Here is a 10,481-nt window from a genome sequence, read left to right on the forward strand (position 1 = left end):
TAAAAGTAGTGGAAAAAGGAAGTACAATTTATTAAAAAAGAATAGAAAAATATTGGAAAGTCATAGAAAAGAGATGAGGCCAACTGAACATGGTAGAAGATAGAGCTAGTGAAGTAGATTTTCTATGGACAAGTTGGCAGCAAGAGATTGCCAAGGCCAAGGACATCCTGCTGTAGTGTTTCAACTTTCTTTCATGTCTTTAATTTCATAGTCAAGTAGGTGAGATTTTTTTTTTTTAACAAACACAGTCTAGTGGTGAACACTTAAAAAAAAAAAAAAAATGCAGTCCCTACCAATCCTTGCACATGCCATGAATATGTTCGTTATATGTTGCTTGCCAAACAAATTATCATGATTTTAAGCTTTTTCCCCCCCCCCGTTCTCAACAAACATGCAATGGTAAAATAAAAATAAAAGAATAATACCAATCACATTTGGTTGTCTACCTTTAATAATGTTTTAAGTGGGGGTAATCAATGTCACTCGATTTGCAATTTTATCTGTTTTTTGTAATTTTGTTTTCGAATGGCTAAGCAGGCGCCACGCTTCATAAATCATGGTTTTGCCCCCCCTCGATTTCCGGCTCCATTCATCAAACATGCCTACAAAAATGGTCAACTTGATCAAGTAGATAATACAATTTTTCTTCTGCGTTTGTTTATTTATATTATTTGTAAATTCTCCAGCAAGTTATATACATCACGTCACTCTAATAAAACCATTTGCATCAAGCAGTATTACATCAGAAAAACAGAGCAGGAAATGGGATTGAATCCCTACCAGGCTACCAAGAATTCTCAACTGCCACACCATTGTTTAAGATAATTCAGAGAAATATGTAGGTATTTTTTATGAATATATAGATTATACAATATCATATCATGGACAGAAAAACAAAAAAAGGAAAAATATTGCAGAAAATATAGGAAAAGGAAACCCTAGAATATATGCAGGTGCGACTAATAGACAAGACATATAGGAAAATATAGAAATTTTCTTGACGAATATTCTGACCAATAGAATAATAAAATATTGTTCATGACAACAATTTGTTAAAAAAATAAAAAAAAAACCGATATCTTCGAAATCAGTGATATGTCGATTTTGTCAAGCCTCACGATATCTCACCAATATGTTTTAAATTTAAGACACTGGTGAATACTCTACTACTACAAAATCACAGAAAAGTAACTCAGGCAAGGGGAACTGCAAAGCACCCGTCATATCCTCAACCCATGATAAACATAGAAGCTTACAAACGCTCTGTTAAAATCAAGAAATCAAATAAAAGGATAGGGTTGCACTGCTAATAGGCAGATTTTCACTTTAAACATTTTCATTGGCAAATCAAATCCAGTACTCTTGCATTTCATCTTGCTTGTTAGAGCCACTCATATTTCAACATAAGCACGAGGAAAGATGAGGGCAACCACAAATGGACAATTGATCACAAAATAGTAATTCCCACCTCTAATCTCACGGCTTGTGGATCTTGAAGCCAAAAACTCTTGGAACATAGCTCTGTATTGCTTTTTGTGGCTTTAGGTGTCCATATGTCATTAGAAATAAGTGGGGAAACGTGGTTCCAAAATAAGCGCCATCAATATCTTGATAAAGTCAAGAAAATCAACCGAAAGAAACTTGCAAATTGAAACATGTCATATATTTAGCCACAGTACTACAATGGTCAAAACAAAGAATCGTTAATCACACAAATCACAATCATGCATTATCAAGCTACAGTTCAAGGGAAGCTCCAACTGCACTAGATGAATAAATGTACATCTCTTTTTTTTTCTTTTTTCTTTTTTTTATCAGTACAATATAACACCTCTAGCTGCCAATAGTAAACAGCCTAAGAGTATTGCCAACGACAAAACTAAGCAACAGCTTTAAACAATTTAAAAGCCTAAGGTTGTCTCTGCAACTAGATTACCGGAACTGACTCAAATTTCATGCGTTTCGCTCAGGCTTCAGGGCTCATGAATGATTAACCCATCTCAGATTATCCATGATTGGCTAAGAGCTCATTTACTATCCAGTACAATCCTAGCTTAAATTTCAAGTCCAGGTGTTATGCAAATCAGCAGGGTTAACAGTAAAGCATCAAATGTGAGCACAATGGTTTCTTTCACAACAGTGGAAGAAGCAGAAGCAGCAGTGAATGAGCTCATATTATGGTAATCCAGCCAGGCTTAGCTCGTTTTGCTGCTTGCCTTGGCTCACTCTTTTGTTAATTGAATGAAATTCAAACAAAAAGTCCAAATTAATTTCATAGACAAGGTAAGCCAAAGATCCCTCGATTTTGTCTTTTAGGTTCACAAACCTTGTTGTGTCACTTATAAGCCCCTCCTCCCTTTTTTGATCGGTTTTGAAGAGGGTATAGGGTGAATAGGTTTGTTTCAGGAGTCGAACCCACATCTCCGGGCAAAAGACAGACCCGGCAAATTACCTATATTCCATCAAAAGTAACATTCTATTCTATGGCTCTTAGTTCTTCTGCCTTGGCTACTTTGCCAGCGTTCAATTAACATTATCAATTTGATGCACAGTTAGATCACTAAAATTAGCACTCATTGCTGAGGCAGATGCATGATATATGCAAATAAGTTTCTTAGCGATTAACAAGTGCAACAGAAGGATACTGCCTTGGTACTTGGATCGAGGGTAATATATATCTTCACATTTGGGGCAGTAGATTTTTACAGTGCTTGAGCGAGGAATGTCTGACTGGCCAACTGGGAGGCAGGGTTGTCCACAGCAGTAAACTCTAGGGCATCTTCCAAAATCATAGTTTTTGTACTTCTCTAACTGCAGAAGATTTAATAACTATCCTTTACAAAAATAGAAAAAGCAAGCAAAAAAAAAAGAAAAAAAGAGCAAAAGTTAATTCTAAACATTACCATTGCGGTCATTCCCTTGCTGGTCAGTATGTATCGAACATGTATAAGACCATACAGCATCTCTGCTGCTGACTCAACCAATTCATTCTGCTCTTCAGTGAACATGTCACCTGAGCAAGTCAATATCCATACCCATTAAAAATGGCTCAAGTGCAAGATCCTTCACACACACGCACCAAATCCAACAAAAATAAATCAGCCAAGATGTTCATTTATGGATTACATCTGGCAATAGAAAGGCATATTTGCAATTAGTAAATCAAAGCAGCACAGCAATATTAGCGAAATGGATATAACAAAAAAAGAGAGGCAAATACAGACTTTGTGAATTTTGGGGGGGGAACAAGACCCACAGAGAAATGATAAGTGAGAGTAAAACTAAAACCTCTTATGTAATGAGAGACACTCCATCCAGTGACTACATGACTGCAACCTAACGCCCAAGTTAGCCTAACAGCTAGCTAAATAAATAGCTTCCCTCCACAAGATGAATTTTGACTCAACACACAATGGTATGCAAGTTTCACCCAGAATCCTCCAGTAAGTTATGTCCTAAACCAAAACCCCTAATTGAAATTGGTCAAAAAGGCAACCATTCGTGACATCAAATTGAATTTTGAAAATAGGTGCAGTCCAAAAATTGTAAATCAAAATACATGTCAGCATAGTATATTTCTAACCATGAGAAGACTCAACGTCCAAAATCAGGTCAAGCGCATAATCATAATATGGAACTTGACTGCTCAAGCCGCAAAGATTGAAATCATCCTGAATGTATTCATCATCAACTTCACAGAAAAATTCATTTCCTCGCAAATTGCAAAACCACGAAATCCATGATGTATCATCTCCATCAGAACCACTAACATCCGACTCTTCACTGTCTGTTTCAGATTCCTCTGGAATCAATGCAAACGAGGTAACCATCAGCAGACAAAAATGAAAGACAACTTTTTAATCAGCTGTATATTACAAGTAGAAATTACATCAATGTCTTGTAAAAAAAACACACACTTTGTCATTTGCCTCACAAAAATGTGATTTGAATTGCCAGCTACAGCCCTCCCATGAAAAAAATTATCAGAAAACCCAGCTTAAAATCAAATTTTCCAGAAGAGATTGTATTTAACTTTCCGGCAAAAGAAAGAAAGAAACATCCTAAGCCCACTAGCACTTGGCAACATCTAATTAATATTACTCTTACGACAGATTGGATCTGTAGAAGCACGTAGGACATCAAAGTCCAAATTACTACTTTAATTTGATTACCCATCACATGATTACTATCAGAAGACAGCAAAAAGCCATCTATTTGTCAATCATAGTATAGCAGACTCTCAAATAAGACTAACAATAGAATTTAATGCATATCCATTAAAAATTGGATGGAGAGAGAGAGAGAGAGAGAGAGAGAGAGAGAGAGAGAGAGAGAGAGAGAGAGAGAGAGAGAGAGAGAGAGAGAGAGAGAGTCGTAGAAAAGTCTCAGAACTTCAAATAAGTTTAATTTCTCTGCTTGCTGTAACCATATGTTATGACTACCAGTCTTATATTAACAAAGCATGAGAAAGAAAAAGCCATATGCAAAAAAATCCAGTTATAGGCTTACAGCTCTTGCAATTGAGGACTAGAGATTATATGTCGCCTTAGTCCACCACTACAAATTCCACAAATGGCAATCGGTAAGGAATAAAACGTTGCCTAATTAGATCTAACATGCTAATTTTGCTTCATAACATATCATAACTCGCAAAGCTGCTTTACCCAACTCAGATCCTATATCACGAAGGTGCTTCATCAATCAATTTAGTCCTACCCAGTACTAGCTGTTTTTTCATATAACACGAGGGAAAAAAAAAAAGAAAAAAGAAAAAGAAGAAGCACTTCAGAAACGAAACGCAATATATATAACACAAGCTGAAACTGAAGAGACTGAGTAAACCCAGATCACCCACAAAATCCGCTTCCACAATAAAAACACACAGTCCGGACCATTCAGAGGGGAGAGAGAGGGGGGGGGGGGGGGGGGGGGACAAAAATAAGGAATGGCTGACCATCGGAACACTTGTTCTTGGAAAGCGAAGTTGGGCGAGAATCGCGAGGATCAAGCTGCTGCGATTTACCGGTGGACGTGGAAGGCACAGAGAGCTTTTCTTTGTCCTTACTGTTGAGACCACCCCTCGAAGTGGACGGGGACGACTTCTCTAGGTGCTTGTCCAGCGCATCGTTGATGCGCTTGCGATCCAGCGGGCCTGCCACGATTTCTGATCTCGACGACCCACCTCCACCTCCTCGATCCCGATACATAATTTCTGTCCAAATACCTCACTAGCTCTTACACGATGCCCGGGATTCGAAAAGGCCAAAGATTTCAAGCTCTGTGGCCGTTTATATATCGGTCACTAATATGTCTGGACGTACAAACAGAGAAAGACCCTCTCAATTTGGACAATAATGGTGGGGAGGGAATTAGGGTTTTTGGGATCGGACGGTCATGTCTTGGAGGGGGAAGAGAGATCGAGGTTGGTAGAGCATGGATTGGAAGAGGAATAGAGAAGTAGATAGAGAAAAATAGAAGTAGAAAGCTAGGGTTTCTGATTGTGACAAATACGGGAATGGGAGAGACGCCGAGCTCCTGTTAGGATCCCCACTGTCTCTCTTTGTTTTGTCCTCCTTCCTGTATCTGTATCATCATTTGTTTTTGGGTTTAAATTATTATTATTATTTGTTTTTATTTCATTTTTTTTCAGATAGTTTATTTTCTGAATTTTGTTACACGTAATACTAATAATTTTTTAATATAATTAACATGAAATTTTTTAACGTCAATGAAATACTGAATGTATAAAAAATATTTAAAATAAAAATTACTAATTCATTTTTTTCTTAAAATATGTATGTGCTTGAAAGATAGTTTAACGAGTATTGAAAAAAATAAGTAATAATATATGCGTGCAATTGTTTTTATAATTTTTTAAATAATTATATTTTAAATTAAAGATATTTTATTTACGGTCCAAAAGAGATATTTTTCCGTTTCATAAACGCAACGAACTTAACCCGAGTTTACTAGGCACACTGTGCGCAGGCCCAAACTAACCCTAGTTGCACGCCAGCCTCTTCTATTTATTCGAGGGCCGTGATACTCTTCCATTCCTCGTGCTATCTCCCATTCTTTCCTTCTATTTCCACTTCTGTCCCATTTCTAACCCCTAGGTTTAGCTTCCAGCCGTTGCCTTCAACGACAACAATGGCGTCCGCAGATGTCGAATACCGATGCTTCGTCGGCGGGCTCAACTGGGCCACCGATGATCAAGCCCTGGAGCGGGCCTTTTCTCCCTACGGCGAGATCCTCGGATCGAAGGTCCGTTTGTCGTCGCAGAGATTTTCGATCTGACCCGATCCGGCTTATTTTGTCGCCGATCCGAATCTGATCTGATCTGCTATGCTCTGTTCTGTTTCTGTTACTTGATTCACTCTATGAAATGATTCTTTTATTACTATCTCTATCTCACACTAATCGGTACGTCCATCTTCATCTTTCTAACCAAAAGGCGAAGATCGATCGGTTCTTGTAGATTTTGATTCAATTTAACCTTGTATCTGTGGTAGATCTGACCTGAGTAGATGTGTTTATTTCGTTCTCAGATTATCAACGACCGCGAGACTGGTAGGTCCAGGGGCTTCGGATTCGTAACCTTCAGCAATGAGCAGTCGATGAGGGATGCGATCGAGGGGATGAACGGCCAGGATCTCGACGGCCGTAACATCACAGTGAACGAGGCTCAGTCCCGCGGGGGAGGTGGTGGCGGCTACAGCCGCGGTGGCGGCGGTGGAGGATACGGTGGAGGCGGTGGAGGATACGGTGGCGGCGGTGGAGGATACAGTGGAGGTGGTGGAGGATACGGCGGCGGCGGTGGACGCCGTGAAGGTGGAGGTGGGTACAGCCGAGGAGGCGGCGGAGGAGGCTACGGCGGTAGTGGGCGTGACCGTGGGTACGGGAGCGGCGGTGGGTCCAGGTACTCCAGCGGTGGTGAAAGTGGGGACTGGAGGAGCTAGAGGCTAGTGTACTATTCGACTTTAGGGTCAATAGATGGTGATGGGCTTGGTTATGGTGTTATGATTTTAAATTCCGGTTTAGTTTTCTTTAGTTATGTATCCTGAACTGAAATTAGCTTTTAATCGCATGAGGTATTCTACGCCAATTGAGTTGCTTTCTGACTGTTTTGCGTCATGGTAAACTGTATTTGGTTTTTAGCTGTAGATTTTTTACGTGGAGTTGACACCCGATCTTTCGAGTAGCGGGCAAGATTCTATCGCATCTGACATGACGTTTCCTTAGAGATTTCGTAACTGAACAAAAAATTGATTTGATAATGATTTTAAGAAGGAAAACTTAAGAATAGAGATATATAGGACTTAATGATACGCGTTCACGTGTCGTTGAATTAGGACTGTTCATCTGGGTTCCAGACTATAAATTTGGATATATCTGATTCGGAATCTGGGTTTCAAATCCGGTTTGAATTTCATTTTGGATTTCAAATCCGGTCTGAATTTTGGATCGGATTAGTGCGGATTATGACCCGGGCCGAAATCTGGATGAATCCGGGTTCCGGACTATACTCGGGTCTTTTTTTTTTTTTTTTTTTTTATCAAATAACGAAATATTACTTGTTATTTTTTTTTCAAGAAAATGATAATGTTGAAAAGCATAATTTTTTTTTTAATTTAAAAGTCTATATTCTATACAACTTTTTCAAAAAAAAATGTTGAAAAACATCTTTTTTTTATATATAAAACAAAAAATATCTCTGGCTAATGTTATATGAAGTGTTTCCTTTTAAAAATAAATTAAAATAAAGCTAATTACCTTTTTAACTAATTATATTATTTGATATTTATATATTACATTACAAAACACAACTACAATATATGAAAATTACATATCTATGAATAACAAGGCAAGCCAACGCCAACAATGGCTGATTCATCAGTATTCTTTGCCTTCATCCATTCATAGAGATCTGCTGGTGTAATTACACCTACATCCAAAAGGTCATTGCCCCTCATTTCACAATACCTCATCATACTCTGCCAAATTTGTTACAGTTTCACAAAAACACAAATTATTTCTTTCACTTATAATAGAACAAGCTAGAGGGTTGATTAATAAAGATTTTTTTTTTTAAGTTTTAAAATTATGCAAAATTATGTATTTTCCAAAATGCAAAGAGAGAACCCTCTTGACTCATTCTATCATATACCATCTCTAATCTATTGTCTTTTATCAACACAACCTTCAAGCAAAAAATCATGGATCCCAAACGAAACTGACTTTCCAAATGCAGAGCACTAGAGAATGATGCCAAGATATGAGGTCAATACTCCTCAAACAATCTCATCAAAACAAACCCAAAATTAACAAAAAGAGAACCCTCTCCTCAAACATTCTTCAACTATCTATATTCAAACCATTATTCAAAATCATCTCTATATGATGAAAAAAAATTATGTCAAAAATATAATTATTAAAAGCATACTTTTAAATTAATTAATTTTCATTAGTGACAAGAAAAAAAACTAACAAGTAATTTATGATCTTTGCAGAGGATGTTTCTACCCGAGAATAATATCCAACCACAACAAATTATTTACTTTCCGAGAAAATGATATATAATGCGCTGTTTTTGTTCTTGTTAAAAGTAGAAAAGCAGACCCTTTTAACTAAAACTTTGAAGAATCGATCAATAACAACTATCAAGTTGATTAACTAATATCTGGCCAAATCACAGAAGAGAAGATTGTAAGCAGTACCAGGGATATTGACGGGGAATGACATGAGTCCTTGCAAAAAGTTGTCGAAAGATTCACCAATATTTTCCCTTGATTTGTTTGGTTCATAACTGAACGGCTGTGCTCCTGTAAAATCAAAGATCATTTGCAAATGACCGAAAAATAAGTTAATATTGAATTTTCAGGAAAATAATTATATATATATATATAAACTTCAAGAAATGGATCGGATGATGGTAATTCTTTTTCTTTTCAAGCACTTGCAAGCAAAGCTATTTTAGAACATATATATTATTGGTTGCAAATAATTTGTTATAAATACTAATTTTTCTCGTAGTTGGGAGGAGGTTGATCATTGGAATATTGTATTTTATCGTAACGAGTAGGGAGTGGGTATTAACTAAGAATTATAATATGAGAGCCAACCATACTACTGAGAAAAGAGATGCTTACAAAACTGCCTCAAAGCAACCATCATCATCCATTTAAAGGCCGAAAAATCCCATTCGACAAAACACTAGATCTACCAAATCTATCCAAGCACAGAGAGACCCAGTTCACCAAATCACTAGATCTATTAGATCTATCCAAGCACAGAGAGACCCAGTTCACCCAATCACTAGATCTACCACATTTACATTCATCGTTCACATTGGTCATCGGCAATCGAGACAGACACGGTGTGACGCCCCCAAATTCCGTTTGGGATTGGACGGACATTTGAAGTGTCGAGACATGCAACACAAGGTTACCTGCCCCCGTTCATGATATATAAGATGCAATAATCCTAACATGCATCTAACATTATGCAATATTCACAGCGGATAATTTTTTTCTTTAGCAATACTATGCACCAAACTGAAAATATCCCAAAGTACTGGAGATGCAACTCCATCGTACAAGTAGTAATTTAACTACTATATTAACATTAACGACGCACCGTCCTTCAGTCGACTGTGTCTAGTTGGTCAGCTCCTGATCTTCCTTCAGGTCCTGTAACAAGATCTACCATTCGGGGGGAATGGTAGTTGGGACTACACAGTGAGATTTGATTACAAATCTCAGCAAGTTAACAAAAAACTTCCATACAGACTAATGATGCATGTATGACAGTAAAAGCATAAATGCATAATCAAATTCATAAGTAATTAAAGCATAACTTAGCATACAACATAGCATAATTGACATAGCTTAAATTGAATCATGAATTGAACTTGACTTAGCATGAACTTGCTCTGAAACTTGAATTAACATGAAAAATACATACTCCACAGTTGTTGTGGCCCCATGTATTCTACACAAACTTGACTTAACATTAAAAATACATACTCCACAGTTGTTGTGGCCCCATGTATTCTACACAAACTTGACTTAACATGAAAAATACATACTCCACAGTTGTTGTGGCCCCATGTATTCTACGTGTAAATACATACTCCACAGTTGTTGTGGCCCCATATATTCTACACAAACTTGACTTAACATGAAAAATACATACTCCACAGTTGTTGTGGCCCCATGTATTCTACGTGTAAATACATACTCCACAGTTGTTGTGGCCCCGTGTATTCTACACAAACTTGACTTAACATGAAAAATACATACTCCACAGTTGTTGTGGCCCCATGTATTCTATGTGTAAATACATACTCCACAGTTGTTGTGGCCCCATGTATTCTACACAAACTTAATATGAAACGTGACTGGAATACGAAAGGATTGAAGCCCTAACGTAACATAACGTGATTTGAACATAACTTGAAATACATGACCAACTTGAGATAG

The 10,481-nt window shown here is 37.4% G+C and overlaps 2 protein-coding genes and 1 long non-coding RNA gene across 5 annotated transcripts; 1 reads left to right on the forward strand and 2 right to left on the reverse strand.

Annotated features, from left to right (window-relative positions):
• Nucleotides 1-317: 317 nt before the first annotated feature.
• On the reverse strand, nt 318-5,598 carry LOC122291693 (putative casein kinase II subunit beta-4). Of its 3 annotated transcripts, XM_043099573.1 has the most exons (6): nt 4,955-5,598; nt 3,584-3,802; nt 2,904-3,013; nt 2,646-2,829; nt 1,469-1,607; nt 318-602 (listed from the first exon to the last, which is right to left on the reverse strand). In XM_043099573.1, the coding sequence occupies exons 1-5, from the start codon at nt 5,205-5,207 to the stop codon at nt 1,477-1,479; spliced, it is 897 nt and encodes a 298-aa protein (XP_042955507.1). In that variant the 5' UTR covers nt 5,208-5,598; the 3' UTR covers nt 318-602; nt 1,469-1,476. The 3 variants fall into 3 exon arrangements, with proteins under 3 accessions (XP_042955507.1, XP_042955506.1, XP_042955508.1); XM_043099572.1 differs by lacking the exon at nt 318-602 and having other exon boundaries at nt 1,265-1,607; nt 4,955-5,597; XM_043099574.1 differs by lacking the exon at nt 318-602 and having other exon boundaries at nt 1,265-1,607; nt 2,646-2,811; nt 4,955-5,595.
• Nucleotides 5,599-6,036: 438 nt separating this feature from the next.
• On the forward strand, nt 6,037-7,105 carry LOC122291695 (glycine-rich RNA-binding protein GRP1A-like). Its single transcript, XM_043099575.1, has 2 exons — nt 6,037-6,264; nt 6,549-7,105. Exons 1-2 carry the CDS (start codon nt 6,151-6,153, stop codon nt 6,957-6,959), a joined length of 525 nt encoding a protein of 174 aa, XP_042955509.1. The 5' UTR covers nt 6,037-6,150; the 3' UTR covers nt 6,960-7,105.
• Nucleotides 7,106-7,785: 680 nt separating this feature from the next.
• Nucleotides 7,786-9,696, reverse strand: LOC122290726. Its single transcript, XR_006236549.1, has 3 exons — nt 9,637-9,696; nt 8,718-8,822; nt 7,786-7,945 (listed from the first exon to the last, which is right to left on the reverse strand). It is a non-coding gene; the product is annotated as an uncharacterized LOC122290726 (long non-coding RNA).
• Between the last annotated feature and the right edge of the window lie 785 nt (nt 9,697-10,481).

The sequence above is a fragment of the Carya illinoinensis genome, chromosome 13 (assembly GCF_018687715.1).
Source record: "Carya illinoinensis cultivar Pawnee chromosome 13, C.illinoinensisPawnee_v1, whole genome shotgun sequence".
Lineage (NCBI taxonomy): Eukaryota > Viridiplantae > Streptophyta > Magnoliopsida > Fagales > Juglandaceae > Carya > Carya illinoinensis.

What these genes read in the sequence shown, in the direction of transcription:
- LOC122291693 (XM_043099573.1), bottom strand. Translation starts at nt 5,207, where the DNA reads ATGTATCGGGATCGAGGAGGTGGAGGTGGGTCGTCGAGATCAGAAATC. An exon ending in CAAGAACAAGTGTTCCGATG is followed by an intron (nt 3,803 to 4,954) that starts GTCAGCCATTCC and finishes CATTGATTCCAG; the next exon opens with AGGAATCTGAAACAGACAGT. An exon ending in GGACGTTGAGTCTTCTCATG is followed by an intron (nt 3,014 to 3,583) that starts GTTAGAAATATA and finishes TGACTTGCTCAG; the next exon opens with GTGACATGTTCACTGAAGAG.
- LOC122291695 (XM_043099575.1), top strand. Translation starts at nt 6,151, where the DNA reads ATGGCGTCCGCAGATGTCGAATACCGATGCTTCGTCGGCGGGCTCAAC. An exon ending in GCGAGATCCTCGGATCGAAG is followed by an intron (nt 6,265 to 6,548) that starts GTCCGTTTGTCG and finishes TTTCGTTCTCAG; the next exon opens with ATTATCAACGACCGCGAGAC.